At 43.4% G+C, this 25,224-nt stretch overlaps 1 protein-coding gene across 6 annotated transcripts in view; it reads left to right on the top strand.

Moving 5' to 3' along the window:
* The window catches only part of dlgap2a (discs, large (Drosophila) homolog-associated protein 2a), a 147,271-nt gene that overhangs the window by 106,665 nt on the left and 15,382 nt on the right, over positions 1–25,224 (top strand). For 2 of the 6 annotated variants that reach the window (XM_085442580.1, XM_085442582.1), the window contains 4 exons: positions 6,274–6,342; positions 7,378–7,537; positions 8,176–8,392; positions 9,979–15,130. In XM_085442580.1, coding sequence (XP_085298706.1) covers positions 6,274–6,342; positions 7,378–7,537; positions 8,176–8,392; positions 9,979–12,392 — 2,860 coding nt within the window. In that variant the 3' untranslated portion in view covers positions 12,393–15,130. The other 4 variants (XM_085442581.1, XM_085442583.1, XM_085442584.1 and 1 more) reach the window with 3 other exon arrangements.

Below are 25,224 nucleotides of genomic sequence, written 5' to 3'. Positions count from 1 at the left end.
TGCCTCTGTTCTCATATATCGAGTGCATTTATCAGCCAAGGTTTGAGTCGAGTGCAGCGGGATCCATTAAAGACCCGCAGCCTCAACTTCAGTCGCAGAAAGCCCGATTTTACTTTCTCATTTTCAGACAGTTCGATGGTTTCTTTCCTTTTATCAAGACTTTGGGGCAAAATGTGCAGACGAGATCAAAGGCAAATACTCTGCGGTAGTTCTGTGATCTACGCCGATGATTGTGATGTGTTTCCAGTAAGACTTTGATTTAAGAGTAAAAACATTTTAGATTTACTTCTAAACCTAACTTTTAATTCACTTGTTTTCTCTCCTGTTAACTAAAATCACTTCGAGTGCTCTTCAGTTCAGGTGACGACAGAAAGAACCTTGGAGGCAAAATTGGGGATAATGTGGAAGGTGGACTAAACTCTGAAGAAGCCACTCAGAGCAGGTGATGCTGCAGGAAAAATGAGGTCTTGTTTGACCACACTTATTTTTAGATCAAACTTACCCAGGTAACAGGATTAATACTGAACTACCCTGGGGCTTGGGGGGCAGGTATGTTAACCAGTGACTGGTGGGTGGGGCTTCTGCACCGGCCCCATTCACCTTTTCATCTTCATTTTTATCTGCACCTTAAACATGAGGTGGATGAGCACTACTGTCCAGCACCCTGCTAAATAAAGACATAAACCCTGAATAGGAGGAGCCTGTTTATAGAGCTGTAATACTTAACAAAAAATACACCTTTTCTGCTAAATTTATTTGAAATTTGGGCAGAACTACGACCCCTGTGGCTCAGGGTTGATGTTGCCTCTGCTGCATAATGTAAGTATATCCTGTTCAGCTTCTCCTTCGCGCCATGTGTTCCACTTGGGGACGAGCGGGTAGGAAAAATTCATCACAGGGCTGCTGAGACTTCTGCATAAATCACACTGTCTGTCTGCTCAGCTTCGGGTCTGCACAAGCCTAAAAGCAAATAATGACATAAATTGGAGGCATTATGCAAAGATGACCTTGCGTCTGACCTCAGTGTGCAGTGTGGCCGGTGACAGCCCCGTAATTTGTGGTATGCACTGTCAGAAAGTCACAGTAAGATGCACGACCCACACACACCGATGAGTCCCTCGCTCTTCTACTCTCGCTCTTCAGGCAGGTTTTTAAAAGGCTTTTCCATCACACGGTTTTGTTTTTTTTCCACAGAAGCGTGGAAACGTCCATGGGCAACACCCACGGAATCCATTAATGCACCTCGCCACTATTAACCCGACCCTCGCGAAAACACAGACACACACGCACAGCAGAAGGATTAATTGCGAGCTTTTCTGGCAAAGTGTTTGCGACGTCTCTCTGCAGGATAACAGAACAGGAAGTAGGTCAGCAGATATCCAGAAACCAGCTTCTACTGTTAAATACTTCTCTTTCATGACTACATAATAAGCCAGATATGTGATCCAGAGGATATATACTGACAAATGAAATGTTATGGTTGGTGATCAGCGAGGATCATGCTGATATGAGGAGTCTGGCCATGTTAACATCTACCTCAGAAGCTCTTTCTGTGTAATCAGTGAGATATGCAACTTTTGTCACACCTTGCAAAGCTTTCATCACCGTCCGTTTTAAATAGACATAAACAGTGAATGATTTATGAAGATGCAACAGCAGGAAGGGCTATCAGTTGCAGTTATTGTCCTCCAAGGCTCTTCTGAATAATAGCCCTCTCAGCGGTTAGACCGAGTCTGCTGGGCTCCGCTGAAAGAAAAGTATTGACACTCATGGATCAGGCTGTGGGGCCTGACTCCCAGTCCATTGATGGCATTTAGTCTGCGGGAGAAGGTTGGTCGGTGCATTCATTTAAATGCCAGGAACGTCCCCAAAGGTGTCATTACTGAAGAGTACTAATACTCCACTGATCGCGCGCTCTGAGAACATCATAATGTGGCATCCAACAGCTTGGCATTGATTTAGCGCGGCACTAAAAGAGCCTGGTTATATGAGCAGGTGTACATGCGTTATACTGGAAGTGAAGTTGCAGTAGAGAAATGGCAAAGATGTGTGAGGTAACGGAAACATTTTGTCCAGACAGAAAATGCTCCAATCAGCAGTGCGCTTTAATCTTGTGCGAACGGCTCCCTGAGGTAATTCCACAACATCTACGTCAGGTTAAGGTTAGGGCTCCGACCGCTCCGCTTCAAAAGATGGAATTTTAGTTCAAGGTTTATTGTCCTGCTGCATCAGCCTGCCGCCACTAAACCCTGATATTAACCTTTAAAACACGTGACAAATTCAGTTTACTCTTAGTGTGAGCAAACAACGGCAAAACTGCCACAAATACACGAATATTCCGCTTCTTAGTTGATGTATATCAGCAGTCAGTGGTATTTGCATGCTAACGTAATGCTGTGTGTTGTTTTTATTAAATCTGTCTATAGTGAAAATAATTATCGTTAGCTATCCCAACATGTGGGGCGCGTAGCCCCAGCCTTAAACTGTCTCTATATACAGCTTGTTTAATACTGAAACCCTCAGTGAGAAGATTGTAGCCAACGTTTCAGAGATCTCTCTCCTCCAAGCCAACTCGCACTTCACATCCTTGTGAAGAGCACACTGAAATTGCCCGAGTGTGTTACAGTAGCTCTGACCCACTCCTGCAAGCCTGTGTCATTGATTGGACACCAGGCTTGATAACTCGTGACCCCAATTAGTTTTTGATGATGCCATTAACCTCGGGTTATGGCCATAGGTTTTTCAATTACATTAACATACTAATTCCTACACTGTGAATGATTGAATTACGGTTTGAGTACAGAACAATACAATCACAGTGTTTGTTTACGAGTTCACTTTGTTTTTCAAACAAATAAGAACCATAAATATAAACGTGATGAAAGTAAATAAATAAAACTGTTGGATAAAAATGTGTTTTTACATATTTAAGTTTTAATATCTGTCAGATATGATTTGGACGTGGATCAGAATTATTGCCTGAAGGCCAAGAAAAATGCCCAGCAGATTTATTTCCCCAAGTAGACATTACAGCATTTGCTATACTGGTCCACTTGATTGTCTTATCTTATTTGACCTTTATTATTATAATTTATTTTTCAGGTTTTATTTTATTTTTTTCATTTTGAGTTGTTACAATCAGAAAGGACAGGACCGGGGGACAGGGAAGAGAAAGAAAGAGAGGTTAGGAAGACAGTTAACAGAAGGAGAAGAAAAATAGAGGAGAAGAGCGATGGAGAGAGAAAAGATGCCGAAATTCTGATTTCTACTACAACATTTATATGGCATGGTCAGAATCTGTTGTAAAGACCATGAAAGCATGGCTCCATCCTGCCTGGTTTCACTGGTGGAGGTTGCTGGTGGTGTAGTGGCGGATATTTTGATACATGCTTTCAGCAGGATCGCGCACCGAGTCACGAAGCTCAGATCATCTCAGACTGGCTTCTTTGGGTTGTGGTGGTACAGAAGAGTCACACCATGGAAGTGCAGCTGTGTGATGCTGTCGTGCCAACATGGACCAAAATCTCAGAGGAATGTTTCCAGCAACCTGTTGAAGCACGAAGAATTAAAGAAAAAGGGTCCATCATGGTACTAGCAAGGTGTACCTAATAAAGTGGCAGTAAAGCAGTAAATCAGATCAGTCCCCGAACTTCTAAACTGTGCTTTTCATAGACTTTCAAATCTACAGAGATCAGACATCAAAAGACCCCGTAGTACCAGATGCCTGAAACATTTAAAGACCTGAACTATTATTATATATTATTATTATTTTTATTATCCTCTTGAAGTTTTTTCAGGCACAAGAACATGTGAGAAGGTCAGCTTGGAGACACGGATCGACCTGCAGCTTTAATCTAAACACTGTCATGACTGAAAGTTTTGTGTATTATTTGTATATGAAAGAGCGCGCCGAGGTTTATAAATCAGCCCTCAAAGTGTTTTTCTGACTGGCCTATACTCTGCATGCAGCACTGACAAAGATGCTTTTTACACTTGAACACTTTAAGTCAATAATTTGAAAAGAAATTAGACCTGAAGAAGACTTAATTTGGTTGCATAATTAAGCCACCAGGTGATATTTTAAACCAGTGATACTTCTTAATTGTCTGAGCACGTTAATATCTCAAGAGGTGCTTCAAAGTCTGACCACTTTCAGCTTGTGTCACCGTAGCGCTGCGCTCCATGTTTGTAAATGATGTCAAAGATGTGAGAGCTCTGAGGCTGTTGTGGTTCAACGGCCTCGTGGGATGGAATTAGATTGGATCTAAGACAGAAGTGGCGCAGGTTGGATTTCCTCTGCACTCGTACCAATTCGATGTCCCTCTGGGGGCGTACAGATTGGCCAAACACAAATTTGACAGCACCAGGTCCCTGAAGCAAATCACGTTAAAGCGAGAACAGCCTGTCGAGTCGTGTCACCTCGCCTCACTCTTCCGGGCTCTCGTGTTTGACGGGGTCGCCTCTTTGTTCGCCTCACCAGTAAAGAATGCATCGCTGCTTCGCTGAGCGGGTGGAGCCGAGAAGTGAAGATAGGTGATTGTTTTAGATGATCATCCGCTCGCCCCACGCCTGCCCGGGCCGCACGCGTCCTGTAAAGCTGACAGCTGCGATGAAATGAATATGAATGGCTGTTTGTGCCGTGGTCAGACCTGCCAAAGATATTTAAAGAAAGTATTAATGATGATGAACTGAATGGCATGTGGCAAACTTCACTATGAGTCATTAGCATAATGAGTCAATCAGTAATCATATGTCACATCTGATAACGGGGTGCGCTGACACGCGTGCACACGCACATCTCCACTTGACATCTGTCGCCGCCACCCTGTCTTTAAACGACACTTTGACTTTGATCGCACAAGCTGATCAATCACGCGCATTTACGGCACTTTCCAAAAAAAACTCGCATTTGTTTGGCTCCCGGCTGCTATAATTAATCAGAGTTAACACTGGCAAAGCTTTCGATAATTCTTGATTCAACATACTGTAATTACTCATTTAGATGACATTGTGTTTGAGCGTTTCTCCCTCAGATCTCAAGGTAAGAGCGGAATTCCAATTCATTGATTCGTGGCTGCGTGGGACGTGTCATGCATAGATATGCTGCTTTTCTGTTTCCAGAGCTTCGTCTCTTCACTTTTGTGCCTCTATTTCTAGTATAACAAAAGCACTGTAGCAAAATGAGCGTTTTTAATCTTCCACGACATAGCGTCTCGTTCTCAACGACCGCAGCCTCCTGGATGCTGGCGCTCATGGCTTAAACAGCATATACGAGAGCTTATCACAGACAGCTGTGAGTCGTCTTGGTTCGGCGATTGCAGGTGCATTAAACTCAATTTTCTGCTGTTCACATTCTCACCTCTTTAAGGTATTTCAGGATTGCTGCTTTCTTGCACCACACTGACAAAACCCTAGAAAACATTTGCAGTAAAGATCTCTGCAGGGCGTTGCTCTTTATCAAACACACCTACGCCCAAGCATGTTTCCCAATTTTTGTCCCCGTTCTTTTAATGTTCCCTTAAATCAAATGATTATTTGAATTTTTGCTCCAGGATGAAATGGTTTCGGCTTAAAATGCACGTTGTTTAACCACTAACAGCACTTTCACTGGCAGCGTAAAAAGCAGGAAGTGTGAGATTCCCATCATCCCCTGTTGTGATATTGGCCAACAATGGAAGTGCATTAGTACCAATCAGAAACATTAGAGGAAATTTGCTGTGGCATGATTTGATAAAGGGCCGACGCATTCTCAAAACAGCCTCCCTTCACTCTGCTGCTGATAATAGACAGCTCTACAGGCAGCGATGGGCGAAGTCATGCACATTTCAAGCATCAGCCGGTGCACTTCTATCTGATCTTGTCAGCTAAAAGCTTTAAAGTTTAAAGTGTTTTTGTCCTCATTTAGCTCAATTAACCAAATGTAATTAGCCACACAGAGAAAGAGAGTGTGATTGATGCTTCACTGTAGCTGTGGTGTTCAGCATTCATCATCAGATCCTTTTTTTTCTTCACCGACTGTGGACCAACTCGTACCGCACTCCTCATGTTGCCATTCGTTGTGTGAACGTGTTACATTGTCTCAACCTGCCAGCTGACTCTAACTGTAGCATCCACCCACTTTCCTCATCACACAAACGCCATGACGGTCATACGGTGTCACCCTAATGTTTGCGGCGCTTTGGTGAGAATTCCCAAGCAAACATTCCGTGATGTCACATCCATCCAACAGCTCCTTGTGGGACCCAGTAACTCTGTTTTCTTCTCTACCCACAGCTCTTACCGCCTGGATAAAATCAACAGTGACATGCGTAACTACATCACCAATTTTGCTGCAGACTTGAGGTGAATACAGGTTCAGCTCCTCCCCTTGCCTCTCTGTTGCTGCCACGTTGCAGCGGTCAGATGTCAGAGCCAGCTGGCTCGCCGCCCTGCTGACATATTCAATATGGACGCCTTACAGCGCAAACACTCAAGACCAGTCAATGAAAGGTCACCTGGGGCAATCTGCTCATACTGCCAAAGCACAAGGCAATGATGCACACAATGCAGATTTGATTTTTCCTGCTGTTCTTTACATCAGCGTGCTTTTAGAGTTTTTTTTTAAATATAGTGCTAAAAATAAGATATGTGGTGCTTGTACCACAACATTTACACTTAATCGCTGGGTGTTTCTACCCCAGCATGTCTTTGAGTGTTCAGAAAGTTGATATTACTTTGCAAATACGCAGGGCCTTGCTACAGCATCACAAGATGGATTGGGAGACTTTTAATCACACTGGCATTTTCATGCTGCCAAACACCAGCGTTTATCTCTATAAAAAGCCCAGAAACTGCTTACTCATCCCGGCCTGTCATTAGAAATAGATCTGGCGAAGGGAACCCAACCTCACTTTGCTATTCCAAAAGCGGCTCACATAGTATTCTTTATTTTACTTAAAGCACATTTCTTCCGAGTCATTTTCTCTTCGGCAGATTCCTAACCAGCCGTGGGTTTCTGAGCACCTCTCCTGCACTGCTGGGGGAGCACGTTTAATTGACCTGGCTGACACTGGGGTGCTCTCCAAAGTGCTTGCTCACTAACTAGCCCCTGATTTGCATTTCCCTCATTTCCAAGCACTGATTGGATGTTTCAGCACGACAAAAATCAAAGTGCCTTTCTAAGGACACGAATGAATGTAGCAGGGGGGAACAGGAAGAGACAGCCTAAGAGCCACGGTGTCATCCAGCCTCCCTCTCAAGCTCAGCCAGCTGTGCTTAGTAATTCTTCATCGTGTTACACAAAATGCTTGTTTATCAGTCAGATTATATTTAATTGATTTGCTTTATGGCTGTAGTCCCACTCCTGTCCTGCTTTTCTTTGTCTCTCTCTCTGTTCAGTCAGAGCTACCACTTGCAAGCCACCAGGGACATGCACCCAAGCATTGCCCTGGATCCCTCCACCAACTACAACTCACCCAAGTTTCGCTCCAGGAATCAGAGCTATATGCGGGCTGTCAGCACCCTCAGTCAGGCTAGCTGTGTTAGCCAAGTGAGCCAGGTGAGTGCGCATCCTTTAGGTTTGCACAGATTTTCCTGGATCCCCGAGGGAGCCAGAGGGGTTGGCTTTAATTTCCAGGAAAATTTAACAAAGTCATTTCATTTAAAATCCCACTTAAAGAGGCCGATTCTCCCAGTTTCATTGTCACGGCACTGAGTATTGTTTTCAAAGCCCAGGCATAATTTTTCTTACATAAATTTAGTCTCAACACTTTACTGCACATTGTTTATCTGGACAAATTAAAGGATTCCAGTGGGGCTTGCTGAGATATTCATCTCCTTAGTAAAAGAGAGATATTGATTTGCTTGGAGTCCCAGCATTTCAACTAAACTTCCTCTAATTCCTAATCCCAGTCGAACAAGATGTTTATCTTTGATTCCTGATATTGCCAAATGAGAGTGGAGAGATAACGGTTAAACAGTTTCTGCTGTTTTAAAGGCATTCACATCAAATCCAACAACAAATGTGTCACGAACTCTCTGACAGTGTACGACCTTGACTCCACGAACCTTCTCACAGACTCTGCTTCTTTATGATTTTAAAGTGAGAAAAAGTGGAGGTTTACAGCCAACCGATAAAAATATGTATCCTCACTACCCTCGATCGATGGAGCTTATTTATGGCTTTGTTTCTCTCAGGTGAGTGAAACAGAAATTAATGGCCAGTTTGAGTCTGTGTGCGAGTCTGTGTTCAGCGAGGTGGAATCCCAGGCCATGGACGCTTTGGACCTGCCCGGCTGCTTCCGAACCCGGAGCCACAGCTACCTGCGAGCCATCCAGGCTGGCTACTCCCAAGATGACGACTGCATTCCCCCCATGGCCTCCACCGTCACCTCCACCATCAGGTCCACCACAGGTAACCATGGTTAAACATAAATCTGCACAATATATTAGTGGACATGTGACACTAATACGTTTTATTTTAACAAGGATGTGTGGTTATGGATACATAAAGACTATTAGTGCCAACTCATACTGTCAAACAGTTTCAGAATATTTGCATGAATCATTCTTGTATGTGTTCATTTTTACTGAGGCATTTGTAGTGACCAGTTGTGAGCTGTTCGTACTTTGGATACAGTGCTTCATCTGCTCATCCACTGGATGCATCAAAGAGTAAAGCTATGAACCCTATTGAAAATCACAAATGGAAAGTGTCTGAAATAAAAATCAGGTCAGAATAAGGACACCTGCTGCTTTTTCCACTGCATATATTTCTTTGTTGTGCCACATGGTGACAGTGAGCACGCAGCTTTATCGTCTCGCTGGAAACACCACATGAAGTTTTTACTTGAAGCGAGTTTACACGGTGCTGCAAAAGCAGCTTTTCACTCACAGACTGTTTAATTCACACAAGTTATTTTGTCTCAAGCTCACGTTTACGCACAACGAGATGATATTACAGAGCTGCAGACAGTTGTGTCTACACTCGGATCAGCTGACTACAGCGGTAACCGAACTGTCGCACTAGTTAGTCATATGTATCATACGTGCAAATTACTCAGCTGAAACATGCATTTACTTCTGATACTGAGCATTCATTATAACAAATTGTAAGCTGTTGCTGGTTTCAACAATTCCCTGATTGCTGGATTCACAGAGGAAAGGATACGTCCTTGTACAGATGAAGAATGTGGGAAGAACAGAAGAGAAACGGCTCGGACAAGAAGTCCAAGTGGATTCCACCTCCTCTCGCAGTAGATTCATGATCCAACTATATGGGCTATAATAGGGAGAGTTAGAGGTGTGGACATCTGGAGATGTGCTTATGATCAATTCTTCATACCTATAAATGTTTGCTTACACTGCTTTCTCAGTAAACTCAAAGATCTCTTAAGAGTTTGGTGCAATGCATTTGGCCCCAGTTTTGGAAATGGGGCAACTCGATTTAGTCAGTCAAACTGGACTTGACATTTTCAATAGGGTTCATACTGTACTTCCTGATTGATGAGAAAAGCTTTGGAATATTTGCTCATCTTTGCCTCTTTTCACTGCACAAAGTTCACATTTCCTTACCTCAAACGGAAGCCGAAGAGCACGCAAGGACTGTTCGCACACCTCGCTGATTAGACGAAATTGTCCATTCTCTATGATGTGTTCCAGGAGCTAGGAGTTTCAGCTTTGTGCATTGAAAAGATGTGAAGAATGCATGCTAGAAATTAAGGATGAGAAGGCAGTGTAAACCATCAGCATAAATGAGTCAAAATGGGAGTGCTGTCTAAATGCTAATATGACATATTGTTGCTATACATCTGTGGGAGTCACACGAGGAGATTGGCACAATAATCACTGCTGTACATTTCAGCTATTATCTTATTTTGACTCATGGCATTCAGTGCATGACTTGATGTTACTGCATTGTGACAATAAAAAGCACATTCTCTCCAGCTGCTCACACCTTTGGCCATATTACAGATATATATATCTACATTTGTCTTCCAGACAGAAATTATGTGCAGGAAGACTCTTGTTTACCTGACCAGGACAGAATACATGAGGATTTGGCAGACACAGTCCCTCTGACTCATGATGATCTAGGCTGCCCCATCAGAAGAGACAGGCTTTACCACCAAGACAACACGGGGGCTACAGCCAAACCCTTGTCTGGACCACCTGTTTCTCCGAGCCTCTTCAGATCCACTGGAGCTAGTGCTCCAGAACGGCCATCACCAAAGGCCATCCAGGCCAGTATCAAAGAGTCGGCTACACTGGCTGCCGCTATCAGCATGCAGTGGAAGGAAGAGGTCTCGGCCATGCGTCGAGAGCTAGCTGAACTCAGGAGGGACCTCTGTAAAGAACTTCGTGCTTTCAACAGTAATTTCAACACTTTCACGCAGCATTATAACACATGGTCTCCCCAGGGAGGCAACATGGCCGCTGGAGCTGGGGCAGGCTTGGGTGCAGGAGCTGGACCTAGTACAGGGACAGGAACAAGGGCATGGCCTGGAGCGGGATCGGGGCCTGGACCCGGGCCCGGGGCAGGAAGATTTGGAACCTCCACTGCAGATAGAGGCGCTGGGGGGGCTAGAGAGAAAAAGCCCCAAATATCCAAGGTATCGGTGGGGACCCAGGCCCGCAGCAAAGTCTTGGTCAGGCAGAGCACTGCAGATGCAGCTGTTAATTGTCCAGAAGAAAAAGACGAAAAGAAAGGGGCCCGCCGAGGCCTGCCAAAACAGCTCTCGATGGACCCGAGCATTCTTGCCTCTCCACAGTCAATGTACGTAGAAAGTGCCATACCACTTTCTTTGGATCCAATACTTCCTGTCTTTGTTCGAGCAGTCAAGCCAGAGACACTTGATGTTACTGCTGTGCTCACCAGAGCTGAATCGGAGCTTGCAGTCGACGGTGCAGTTCTAAGCTCCTCTGACATGGCCACTAATGAGCCAACACTCACCACCCACGGTACAGCGCCACTTTCTTTAGAAACAGCCCCTGAGAGTCCTCAGGGTTCATCAACACCTGAACAGGAAATGGTAATCACTCCACAACAAACAGATGTAGGTCCACGTAATAATTCCCTACCCCAATCTGAACCATCTTTCACAGATAACACAAACCCCCCAGACTCCAAGCAAATTCACAAGGATACGATACAGCTGCCATACCCAGTCCCTGTAGTTACAGTGTCACCACCAGATGAACAGGATTATGACATCATGTCAGATTCAGAGTCTCCAGATGTTGTCACTGTGGACAAACCAGATTCAGGCCCTCAAGATCCTACTGCTGCGTCCTCAACATATTCAGCACTGGAAAATACAGATTCCTCAGACCCAACACAAGAAGAACTTCAACCATCAGAATCGCCCGTATCCATTAGTCAAGGCTCAACCTCAGTCTGTGATGCACCAACTCCTCAGTTTGATCCTGTTACACTGTCTGATTTGGATAGCGGCATAACATGTCCTTCTATTGTTGTGTCAGAGTATCTTGACTCGGACGATCCTGCGAGTCCACCCGGCAGTGTCACAGATCCAGATCCCATTATCACCTTTCCCGATCATCCTTCCGACCTCCCTGATGAGGAGAAAACATCCGTCTCAACTTTTGCTTCCAGCTCTGTAGAAACTCCACCAAACCCTGAATCTCAAGAGTCTCAAGACTCAGACTGGCCACCTCTTCCAGAACCACTGGACACCACCACTATATATCACGCTGATCTGGTCCATTTTGACTTGGTCATGCTGACTTCCCTGGATCAAGATGATCTGGACTCAGTGTTTATGGATCCTGAACCAGAGCCTTTTGACATTAGTGTTGACTCTTTATCAAATGTAGAGGATTTAGACCCACCCATGTACCAGTCAGACAGTTCAAGTTCACCTCTACCATCTGTTGACCCTGCTGCAATGGGCCCTTTGGATCCTTCAGAATCAACAGAGTTTGTCTGTTTGGACCCAGCTACGGAGTATCACATGTCTCAGGACGTAGCCTCGGGATTACATGACATCCTACCACAGGTCACTGTCACAATATCCCCTCCTAGTTCGGTATCTCCTGATACATCACTGGAACTAGACTTTGGACCCACAAGTCCAGCCTCAGAACCTGTTCTATCATCAGGCCCAGATCTCCAAGAGATAACCTCAGAGGACCTGCTATCCATGGAGTCAGATGATGTTACAGCAGAGATACTGGAGTGTGTGGCTGTATCCCATATGACTGTGGGACCTGTGGAGGAGGATGTCCCAGGCAGTCCAGAAGCAGCTTCATCTGAGCAGGCCTTTTTGTGGTACAGGTGGCAGAAGAGGGGCCACAGGCGAGACTCGATGTACAGGAGTGCGAGTGTAGAACTGTGGAGTGGCAGATACGAGTACAACAGCGCAGAAATCACATATGTGTCTCTCACTCTGTGAGCTCATACCTCATTCTCAGCAGGCGAAATGTAGCTGAAAATTATATTCATAGCTTTTGGTTTGTAGCTGCCAGTGCACTTACAGCGACGTGCGCATCGAAATGTCATGGGATTGTTGGCATTCAAGCAAGAACTTCCTTCTACATCGTCCATGGAAAAAGACTGCATTGGTAGCAGCAAAACTGCATTTCATGGACTGCAACACAGTGCGAGAATGTCATAAACTCCTGCAGTGATAAATGCACTGAACAATAATGTTTCATAAACATTCACTGATAGCAGTACGAAGCTCTCTGAAGCAGTTGTCATCTCTGATGTGAATCATCTCCCAGGAAAGGACTCCTCATCCTCAGAGTGCTGGTTCAAATCAATGGATGATCCTGCATAACAAATGCTGTACACATTTATTTTAAGAGACTCTTTTAAGAGCTCACTAATAGACTGTAGAAACAGTCCAGAGTGTACAAGGTCACAGCCGTCTTTGCAATGATTATGGCAACTTTCCTTTTTTTGACCTATTTTGAGCTCTACTTGCATTGTCACTCTAAAGTGGGGTGAAGTAAATATTGGCAGTTATCATATAACTATATAAAGAGATACTGTTTACTATGTGAGCTGTTGGATGGACGGGTTTAAAGAGAGAAGAACATGAGAAATGATGTTTGCACAATGCTGAGTGGAACTGGGATCCTCTACTGTTACAGCTGTTTGCAAAAGTTTGAGCAAATTGTTTATTCTGTTGATATTTTACAGTGAATGCAACCTCAGCGGTGCACAGGTGTTAGAAAAAATAACTTTTTTAAATTCAGTGGCTTAAAAATAATAAAAAATATCAAATGTGCCACATGCAGAGGTTTGCATCTGCTAACATCACTGACGTCTCAGCCGTCTGGATTCATTAACAATCATCATTAGGTAAAATAAGGTGTGGGCAGACTTTTGCATACAGCTGCATTTTGTTGGAAAATAATTCTGCATTTACAATCATTCCCAACTAAAATTGCAAACCAGTAGAGTCACAGTATGTAGCTACCGTTACCTGCATACACATACAGTTTGCTATCAAACATGCACACATTTTCTGGACTGTACGGATGAATTCATCAGAGACGCTCTAAATTATTACATTTGTCTGACACTGGAATAACAGGCTTTGCTCAGAGGTGATGATGTATTTTTTACTGTAAGTTATCATCCTAACGCTCAGGAATCAAAGACTGAGAATGTACTGGGACATAAGTGTGATGACATGCCGAATTGTATTCCTTCCTGAAAAGAGGTATGTGTCACGCCGTAGTGCTGCATTTCCACATGTGTGATACTGACTGATGAAAATAATGTAGTAATGGTGCATGACAGATGGCCTCCATATTTCCTTGTGTTTCATATGCAGTGCTTCACTGTAGGTACTCGGTTCTATTCATAGCTTCATTTCGACATTCAGTGCAATGAAAGGAGCCTACGTACCACCGAAGACGCAGAATTCTGTTACCAGCAACGAACAGCCAGGCAAAAATCAGAAGATATATCTGCGCTCTCTGTCCAATTAATGCGCTCTATGTGGAGTCGCCCACTGAAGTCTGCGCTCTGATAAAGTGCACGGAATAAAAAGGATCTTTCAGCAGAACATCAGTGAGCTGCCAGAAAAGGATTTTCGTCTGTTGTTTTGAGTCGAATGTGCGCACAGCACTTTATTAAAGTTTGCTAAATTAGATGAATGTGAGAGGTTTTCAAAGGGGAGGGAAGTTAATTAGGTTCTACTGTTGAATTCATTTTACTGACATAAAGTGCTCCACTTTTCTTCTTCTCCTGGCTCTCTTCCTTTACCTTTGCAAAGATCGTAACTAGAAGTAGCTCACTATTTATTATGCACTGTAATGGTAATATTTTTATTTGTAGCATATAATCCAAAAATAAAGTGCTGTAGGATGCAGCGTGCAACGGCACGTAAAGCCAGGCTTTTCCTGCTGGAACAGACAGAATGATGCAGGTGTGTTCGGCTAACGCGCCGGCCGACCTGAGTGTGTCACAACACGGTATTTACTGTTATATTATTACAAACCAAAAAAAGCCAGTGGCCTCAAGTTATCTGCCCAATCTTAATTTACAAAATGGCTTCGACTGCTTCCTGCTGTAGACTCATTTCATTTTCAAATTTCATCAAGATGAAGGTCGGTTCAATTGGATGGAAGCGCTGAGACCTTTTCTGACAGCGAGTCAAACGGTGACAAATACGATCATTATTTTTCACTTCATCGGGTACTTTACATTAGACGGGGTTATCACAACCTCACTTTCTTGCATTAGTATTTTTTTATGATTTAAGATAAAGTGTGATAAACTGTAGAGGTCATGCTGTCATCGTAAATAAAAGACAAATGATCATTGTTGTTCTGTGGACCCACTCATGATCTGTGTCCTCAATAAAGTCTGGAAATAACTGATAACCCAGCAAATATCAGAAAATGAGTTGAAGTAAAGAAGATGCTTACTGCTTGGTGTTAACGAGAACAATCGGGCACTTCTACACTATTATAATGATGGTACTCTATCACGACGCTCATCCTGCTGCAATAGGAGCAATCATAAAGCACAAACTCCCACTGTGCCAGATGATCCTCATATCCTGCAGTTTGTTCTTGGATCCAATCTAAGTATGGCTTTTTGTATTGTTAATCCATTATACTGTGTGTTTGGGCAAATACGCCCCCTCTTCTGAATATCCCATCGCTCCCTTGTTTTCAGGGATCCAGTTCTGCCTCCCCTCCACCTGCAGCATTGATTGGACACCCCAACAAACCCCAGGTAAACTGTCTACCTGGGGCATTCTCTGTTGCTCCGTTTCAAAGTGACATATTGTTTTAATGAAACACGAGTTGTCCTGCAGCACACTGTTAAAAAAAGGAGAGAAAGTAGAGAGAGAAAGAAATATATAGTTTCTGTTGTTGAGAATAATGTTGAGGATCTGCACCAACTCACATTCATGGCATCACAAACTTCATTCGGTCCACAGGAGGCTACAGCCGTAGCTACCTGTCAAAGTCAATTAATTCAACTTGAACAAGTTAAACCAAAGAGCCAAATAAAGCCATGGAAAAATGGACCGCAAAGACGTGGGGACACGGTCGGGCAGGGAACTGTTGGGTTCTGGAGGTTCTACACTGGTGAACTGGAAAACTGAGTGGAAATTAACTGGCAGGAAACTGGCTGGCTGTTAGCAGCATGAGTAATGGGCTGGGGTTAGTTTTGTCTGGAGCCAAGCCTAGCAAAAAGCAGACTCTTAAACTGGGCGATCTGGACATGGGTGATAAACCTTCTGTAGCCTTAGTCTCAAGTGGGAGTCAGTGGGTTTGATCTAGCTGATACAGACCCTTATGGCTAGCAGGCTGGTGCTTACTGGGATGGCTCTGACTAGATGACAGTTTCCTCACTACAGCCCCATTAAAACAAACCTGCATATTCTGATTGAGGCAGACTTAATCGTTGAGAGTGCTTTCTCTGCTGCTGCTTGGCATATTTATGAGTGCACCAGTTTCTCAAACGTCACACAGACACATGGACACGCTCACCTCTGAAAGCTCTGTTGTTCTGTATGTTTTAACGATCTTCCTAATGAAGTGTCACATGACACGTGAGGCTAAGAACACACAGTGGCGTGCAGCTAACTGTTGCCCTGCAGATGCTCTTCTTCTGGATGCTAATGCAGAGCGGTGGCACCGTTTCTGACTGCAGAAGCCATTAAATACGACCACGAGAGTGTGGCTTCCATCAAGTACAGAAGAGCGTCTGATCCACAGATCAAGAACGGGTTATAAAATGACTGTCTGCAGCCACTCGTGTGGTTTATTTATCAGGAACAATGTTTTTGTCCACAATGAGCCATCACGCTCCTCAGGACGCTTTTAAACTTTAACAAACCCTCCAGGTGTGGTTGAGTACGTCAGAGTAATGACTCACCCTGTCTGCTCTCTCTTATCTGTAGTGAGTTATTCTTATATTCATTTCTTTAATGTTTCTGTCTGCAGTGCTTGTGATAGTGCCAATAATGGAATCCACCATCATTCTTCGTCTTCCAGCCTCCCTTCAGATCATTTACATATTCTTAAAAGCCTACTGCAAAACAAACTGCTGCATTTCCTTCGTAGTTATAAATCCAGCCGGAGAGAAAGACTCTTAACAACGTGTCACTCAACTCTCTTCCAAACTCCACGCCCATGTTAGCATGCAGCCAGCCTGATAGATGGAGAGGTCCTAACAGAGATGGAGTGGTTGACTCACTGCCTTTGTGTCTCACGTTAATCAGCCTGGCTGCTGCGCGTAGACAAAACAAAATGGTTTTTACTTTGAATAAATTTAGCCGCCTCTGAAGGTTCTGTCATCGATTACTTTTTAGAAATGAGCACTCTGCGTTGCACTTTGTCTGCTCGCTGCGATGGACACGTTCAGCAGATTTAGGCCCAAACAAATATAGTCCGTTTGTACTCGTGTATGCTCAAGGACTACATCCTCCCAGGTTTCTACATGTTTGTGTCACAGTTTATTTATTGCACCATGCATGTTCCAATTAATGCATGCATGCAACATTTAAGCACAACTAAACCTTCTTAGTTTAGTTGCAACATTTGGAAGATTTTGTGTTCCCACTAAAAACAGCCATACCAGACTTGATGCCAGGTCTACCTGAACATGTTTAGCTGATGTTCTCTCACAGATACAGTGGTCCCTCGCTATAACGCGGTTCACCTTTCGCAGCCTTTTTTTGTGCAATTTTCCATGTTTTTTGTTTTGTTTTGTTGTTTTGATCCGCGTCCTGATTGGCTGTAGACCATTGTCAATCAGTCTCCTCCGCGTGTCTTCTGTACAGTACAGAATGCGTTCAGTTTGTCAAATAAATCTTCGATGCTAGAAGTGTGACTGTACTGTAGGTTTGTAAGTTTTCTCCACGACAAACACAACAATGTTGAAGAAACGTTTTGCACTCCTTTGGTTTCCTTCTATAATCCTGGACTTATTTTTCTACGAAGGTTTGAACTTTGAGAGTTTAAACAAGAGAGAAAAGTGTGAAAATGTTCGTGCCTGTCTGGGAAAAGTGTATAAAGTGTGTAGTGACGGGTTTTACAGCCTTTAAACATCTATAATAACTGTAAAAAATAAAGTTGGCTACTTCGTGGATTTCACCTGTCGCTGGTTAGTTTCAGAACGTAACGCCGTGATAAACGAGGGACCGCTGCACTACTGATTGCCTCGGCACTCACATATTTTCCCCTCAGCCACGTGTGCTCTCTTTACAGATCCACTGATGTAACCTAAGAGCAAAAATAAAATGTCCTTAACATTAACACTGCTAACAATAATAATTAACCCTTTCACACATAGTGGTCACTGCAGTGGATTCAAAGGTTGTTTTCTTGTATTTGTGTCAGTGTTGATGGTAGACTTGCACATAAACACAACAGACATATTATATTATTGATTCGTTTGTCAAAACGTATGTTGTCCACCTAAGTGGACATGTAAAAAACTCTTTGAGAAATACATATTTTTAAAGATGAATAAAAATACTTAAGAGAAAGATCCTGATTGAGGTTGTCATAATTCATGCCTGAAAGGGTTAAATTAAAATGAGTGGTGTTAAAAATGAGTCTGTTGCACCTCTCAAGCCTCTCATGTTCCCATTCTTGAAGCATCAGAAACTGCTCTCTTGACTAAGGACGAGGTTTCCTCCTGGTTTCACTCACAGCTCATCACATGCAGATGTTTGTAAAGGACCCTACAGTCACGTCTAATTTATTGCATATTGTAAAAGCGCTTTGAGTGCTCAAGGCGAGTAGAAAAAGCACTAAGAACCAGTAATTTAAAACAGGAACGTCAAAATCACTTTATACTGTGAGCTACATGCAGCCCATCGCTGAAACTGCCCTTTCTGTCAGTGTAACGACATTTAGCTGAACATTCAATCCCTGAGATATTTTAAAAGAACTGCGATTTCAGCAACGCATTTCTGTGTATGTTGAATGTGTAAAAAGACAGAAAAGGTTCTGGTAGCTCATTCCTCTGCCCTGTGACACATTCACACATTTTTGTTTTTCCCCCACTAGAATAAAAACAGTCATTTAATCTTTAACAAAAACGTTCAAATTGAAGTTTGACACCCCTGAGTTAAAGGTAATAATAAAAGTCAAATCAAAACAACATTTAAAACGTGATGAAGTCAAAGAATAAAAAACAGAAAGTTCGGAGACAGAACACAAAGTGCGCCCCGACACGTCGCCAACCTCTAAACACAGAGCATCACATCACTCGGCTTCACGTACACAGAGAGCAGTTTGCACTACATCACCACAGCTTCATATGTTGGAACATGATGTATAATAATAGTGTTAAATACTCTGTCTGAAATGAGTGAGCGAGCAGTGCGTATGTTCTGGTGTTCACTTCATCTACATGCTGAGTAATACTGCCACTGACAAGATGGGACCAAGAGTTATGACTCCCCTTTGCACGACTGGCTGGCTAATAATGGCTCTATTTTGGTCCTCCTGCTGAATCATGCCCCTTCAATGGGTCATCTCTTTCCTCCCTCGATCGCTCCGCACTCCCTGATTTATCCTTGCTCTCTATGACACACACACACAAAACCCTCTTTCATCCCTCTTTATATCTGCAATGATTCACTCTCCCTCCCTCTTTCTCTCTTACCTCTACATTTTCCTTCTCTCCCATTTTCCGTCTTTATTCGGGTTCGCATCTCTTCATCCACGAGGACTTAATTCTGTGAATGGCCGTCAGTGTGAGTCATTTAGTCCCTGGAGCAGAACACTCTCCATAGACCAGACGTCTGTAGCTATTTATACACAGCTGCAGTCGGGGTGAGAAAGAGGCCAAAAGTTGTTGTAGGTTTCAGGTGAAGCGCTGGCTTTGATGGTTACAAGAAATTTCTCTCTTTATTAAGATAAATGCAAACAAAAAGGTTTGTGTTTGCTCTGTACTTGTGAAATGCTATTAATTCTACACATTAGTGTTTGGGGGGCCTGCGTGGACGGGGCAGCTCATTAGAACTGAAAGAAGTGGCTTTGTGTGATGTAAGCACACAAGAAACGCTGAGTTCAGCTCAGTTTGCCTCTTTGTTGAGGAAAACGATAACCCATAACTTGCCCCGCAGCGTGACTCGGTGTTCTTCCGCTCTGCCGTCGATCTTCCTTCTGCTCTTGGCTCTGAGGTGGCCGGCTCACAGCTCGTGCTTCAGATGCTCGGGCCTGTAACTACGATGAGCTTTCTGAAAATAAAGACATGTCAAAGCCCAGAAGGCATTCGTGACCCATTCCCCAGTCCATCTCTCTGTGGATTAAGTCCATATTCTCATTTGCACTTGAAAGAAAGTAATCCTCCTTCCTTCTGTTGTGAAACGGGCAGAATAAGAAGACGAGACGTGTCAGCCTTCCTTTAGCAGAATCCTCCACATGAGTACTCCTGATTACTTCTCTGGTTTTCATCCATGTCAGATCAGTCTCACGTTTCACAACGGCTTTTTTTTTTTACTGTGTTATTACTTTATGTGTAAAAACCAGTCTCTGAACACCTGAGGCTGTGGTGATGAGGGCTGGTGTTATTGTAGGGTCTTTACCTTACAATATAAAGTGCCCTGAGGTGGCTGTTGTAGCGATTTGGTGCCATATGAATAAAACTGAATTCAATTCAGTTTAACTGAATTTAATACAACCCAGTTGTCCCTGAATTCTTCTGAAGCCAATCCCAGCAGTCCTGTCAGCACTGGGTGAGTTTATTACTCCAGCTGGGTATCAGATCACTGCTTCCTAACATTGCACTGCTTCTGGAGGTATTTGAGGAGCTGGTGCTGTGGCCCTCTGCTGTTATACAGCCTTTCTGACCTGTGCTCATGTGTTGACTCATGTACCTGCTCAGCTTAGTTCCTACAATACCTGAGAGGAGCTTCCACGTAGTGGAGAGGCAGGTAGTTCGATGGGGACCCTTTATGGTCAGGATGGTTCTGCCTTGTGTTAGCCAGCCTGCTGTTAGCAGTGACCCTTATTTGTGCTGCCAGGCGATCGTGGAGTGCTGTGAGCTTCGTCAGTCAGCAGGCATGGATCATGTCAGGTACTGGTCCAGCTCATTCTTGTGGTTGGATGGCTGTCTTTGTGACGTTCACTGGCTCTTGTTCTGGGAGGTTGCTCTCGTCTGCTCTTAGATCCACCAGTGACGCTTCTTTCTCCTGGATGTTCTTCCAGTATTTTTCAGTCTCAGCTTCGGGTGGGTAGTACACCCTGGATGGGTCTGTGGACAACAAGCCATTATTCTCTCTGCTTGTCTTCAGGCTACTGGGCAGAGCTGTGAGGCTTCATTTGTTCAATTTGTTGCACCTCTAATTCACCCGCAACCTGTTTCTTTAGCAGCTAGCTTCTTCCAAATGTAATGCCCCACTGGGGCGATTCTAGGATCAGAGCTTTGGGGGGCTGAGCAGCTGCCCAGCCAGGCAAGATAAACTTTATTCATCACGATGAGACTTCTTCCCCGTCTCTGTCAGTCCCTGCATCCTTAAATGTCTCCAGTTGTCCTGAGTTCCCTCTGAGTGTCTCCTTGGTGCATTTAAACCCCTGTTCCTCCCTGTCCTCATCGTCTGTTGTCTTCATCTCCGTTATCAGTCATCATAATTTTACCATCTCCGTGCAAGTCTGTAAATTTCTTTATTAAATCATAAGATTCTTAAATTCATCAAGTCTCTCTGTGCCTGGGTCCTCGTCTCAAAACATGACATCACTGTTTTGTACATTTTAACACAATTTAATCCCCACAGTTGTAAACGAAAAGCAAAACACTTTTTTAAAGTATGTAACAAAACCATCAAATCTGATAAAGGTTATTTAAATGCTGCAAATGAAGAATGGACTGGAATAAAAAAAATCAAACATATCCTAACCGTAATTACTGGGAGAAAATGATGCTCACAGTAAATGAGAAGTAAACTGAGTGCATTTTTTGGACAGAGGTTCACTTTTAATGTGTAAAATACACTCCAAAAATAGAGTCCTTGAATATTGATTAAAAAAAATTACAAAAATGGAGGCAACTTTGCCTATGGTACTGTGTATACTATGTATGAAAAAGCATACACTGTAGTATAAAAAAGCACTTTTTTTTTTCTTTTTTTTTTTATCACATTTAGTAATCTGTGAGATACAAACCATCTGCATGTGTTTATCAATATCATGCTGGCCTTCTGCTTCTATTACATCCAAATTTGTTTCTTTTTCTATTTCTGGATTTTATGTATGATTAACTTTTATTTACGGATCATTTCTATGAATTACAAACACACACACACACACACACACAAATTCTGGTTTTGCAATCTTAGTGAGGACATCTAATTGACATAATGCTTTCCCTAGATGCTTACCCTAACCATCATAAATGAATGCCTAACCCTTAGCCTGAACCTAACCTTAACCCTGACACCAAAATCCCAATCATGTGTGTGTCCTCACAAGTCCTACAAGTATAGTAACATTCCAATTTTTGGTCCCCACGATGATGTCTAAACAGGCACACACACACCTGAACAGAAAACAGACCAAACTAAAAACAGACTTATGGCCACACTGAACTTAGAATAACATTAAAACAAATCAAATAAAATCATCCGTCACTATTTCACTATTATGAACATGTGCATTGTAGTTTATAGTTACCTTGACATATTTTTCCCAAAATAAAATCAAATCTTTTTACATCATTGCCTTGCATCATAAAATCTTTGCTATACTATAAACATATAGTATGAACAGTGGGAATTTAATGTAAATTTAAAATGTTAATATTCTGAAAATGGCTTTGTTCATTTTTGCCTCTTTTCTAGCCATCACCTACACACCTAGCTATAAGAAGACCCCTCCTCCAGTCCCGCCACGCACCACCTCCAAACCGCTCATCTCCATCACGGCCCAGAGTAGCACCGAGTCCACCCAGGACGCCCACCACGAGGGGAGGCACCCTCATGGTGGGATGTGGGCGTCCGACGGCATCAGCTTGGGGTTGACCCCGGGCAGAGGCCTCTACAATTCCAACGACAGCCTGGATAGCACCAAAGCTGTTACTATAGCGATGGAGGCGGCCAGAGTCATGGCTGGAAAAAGACACCCGTCCACAGACTCTCACAGCTCAGTGCTCACCTGCGATAAGGCCGTCCTCGTGTCAAAGGCTGAGGAGTACTTGAAAACACCTCGATCATCTATAGGGATACAGGTCAGTCTTCAAATGAGCGTGCATGGTTAAAATGCCATTTCACTGGTCCTAAAACTCGCACTGCTCAAACCTGTGTGTGGTTATATAACATCAAAGAATAGTTTCCCACACATACATTCAGCCGAGAAACAGCGTTCTCATTTCAGGGGCTAAAAATAGCAGGAGTGAGTCATCTTACTGCAATCCGTTAATTAAGATTCAACTCATGCTGGAGCAGGTTTTAGTGAATGGTAGTTCACTCCACGGTTCATTCACTCCTCTTCTTACTGTACCTGCCTCTCTTTCTGTCTAACCCCACTGACTCTCTCGGTCCCCTTTCTAATTGTTCTCCCTCTCGCTTCCTTTGTGCCTTTTTTCTCCCTCCACCTCCCGCTTCAGAGTCATTTTACTTTGGATTTGTCTCACTCGTGCTCCGACTGTAGCCGAGGTTCTGCTGTCGCTGATCTTCCTTTGCAGGTGTCTGCTTTGATGCTCTTAAAAGATTGAGGAGTCAGTTCACTCCGCCTTCGTAGCCATTTAAAGCAGAATATCAGTTCTATTAAAGTTTTAAAGTTTGCATGTAGGGAGTTTTTGGTTTTCTGCTTTCATCTCATTATTACGTACTTGTCTACCTTAATCAGTGCATCTTTCCTGTTTATTCTTCCTCCACACAAATATGTGCACGTACATATATCCACTCTGCTGGCTGTCGTTCCTGCTAAACTGTTTGCAAACTCAAACCTGCTCATATATAAAATTTGAACCTTTTGATTTCATTCTGCCTGTGTTTGAATATCTTTCTTTGATAAAGAAATTAAGTGCATCCTAACTGCAGTGTTTTCTTTCTAAATTAGATTAAAAGAGGTAACTGGTTTGAGCTGGGGTTAAATATTATTACGGGGAAGTCAAACAGTAATCCTTTGGTAGTCAGGAGATTCTTCCACGCATCCAAACTTGAGAATTTGCAGGAGAACATTTGGCAAATTTCCCTGTTCTGTCTAAATTGCCTCCAACGTTTTCTTACTGCCATCAAAAATTAGCGATTTTAATGATAAGAGACTGAAACTGGTAAAAACAAACAAACCCAAAAACACATGACAGAAGCAACAAAAGCTGGAGCTCCTCAAACGGCTTCTGGAGGCCGGCACTGATCTGGGTCTACGGGTCAAAACCCGCAGACTCACATGCTAAATGGCTAAATCAAGTCACTGAACTCAACCTCTCAACCCTGTTTGTGGTGTCAGTGTGTAAAAAATATCATTTGTATTGTAAGAGTGCAGGGTTAAAATGTTAAACGTAGCAGAGCCGACGAGTCTCTGTTAGACAGATGTGTGTGTGACTGTAGAGCTGTTGTAGTAGCCGAGCTGAATCTGTGAGAGAACGAGCTCTGCCGCCTGTCCTGTAACCGGCCCAGAGGGTGCATGGTCAGGATAACAGTTTGTTCAGCCACCTCCTCTCCAGTCATAAAGTCAGCCTTCCTAATCAGTTTATTCACAGCTCTGATGCTCAGCAGACCACAGTGAAGTACCCGGTGCTCACCACAACTGAGAGGCAGGAAATCTCCTGGATCTCAGCTTGCTTAGGGAGTAGAGCCTGCTCAGCCCCTGTCTGTACACAGCCTCTGTGCTGGTCTTCCACTTCAGCCCACAGTGATCCTTTAACGGACCTCCCACCCAGTCACGATTCCACTCTGATCTATCTGTTGATTTTGATTGGCTGCACTGGCTCTTAGCCTTTAACATATTCTATATATATTCTTTCAGATGCAATGATAAAAGCATAGTGATAATGTCAGGAGACTATAAACAGCAGACAGAGCAAAAACGCCAGGGTCTGTCAGTTATATATATATACATCTGAGCCATCTGCAGTTATTAGTGCATTGCTAAAAGCAGCTTTCAGCTGCTCCCATCTTGTGTGTAAAATGCCAGCCTTGCATTAAAAATGGTTGCTTTAGGAGGAGAAATGAGCTCAGTGTTAATGAAGGTCTCACAGTAACCAGGCTACATTTCCCTGACTCATGTAAACATCTTGGTTTACTCACTCTTTGCTCCAGAAATGATTTACCCAATTACTCAAGCAAAGTTCAGATATCCTTGTTCACATTCTTACTCTCCTCATCTCCAACACATTTGCAGTACTGGCACTTTCTGTTTCCTGTTAGCCAGGGTCAAAGCCTGCCATCTAAAGATGAACAGGCCACCCAACTGCTCATTTAAAGAAAACAGAAGTGAAACATCCAAATCTCATTGCAACACTTCAGAAAAATGCAAAGCAACACATTCAGCACATGTGCGTGAGCGATCTGACCCATCCATCACCAGTGAGGTGGCGATCAAACCCTCTGGGAGAACGAGTCCACTGTTAGTGCTGTGTGTTTGATGAAAGTGAAGGTGAAAATGCAGGAGTGTGTGTGTGTGTGTGTGTGTGTGTGTGTGTGTGTGTGTGTGTGTGTGTGTGTGTGTGTGTGTAACAGAGAATTATACTGACATTGAAATTGCCTCCAGTGATGTGTGGAAAGTCCAGTTAAATTACCAGTGCAGGTAATTTAAGCTTCTGGACTCAAATATAAAATAAGCAGAAAGAAGAATTTC

Source organism: Copadichromis virginalis, linkage group LG19, assembly GCF_057382275.1.
Source record: "Copadichromis virginalis isolate Kocher_CV1m ecotype Utaka linkage group LG19, C_Virginalis_male_GT1.1, whole genome shotgun sequence".
NCBI lineage: Eukaryota > Metazoa > Chordata > Actinopteri > Cichliformes > Cichlidae > Copadichromis > Copadichromis virginalis.
The sequence above is the reverse complement of the archived record's forward strand: the minus strand, read 5'-3'. Positions and strand labels throughout refer to the sequence as shown.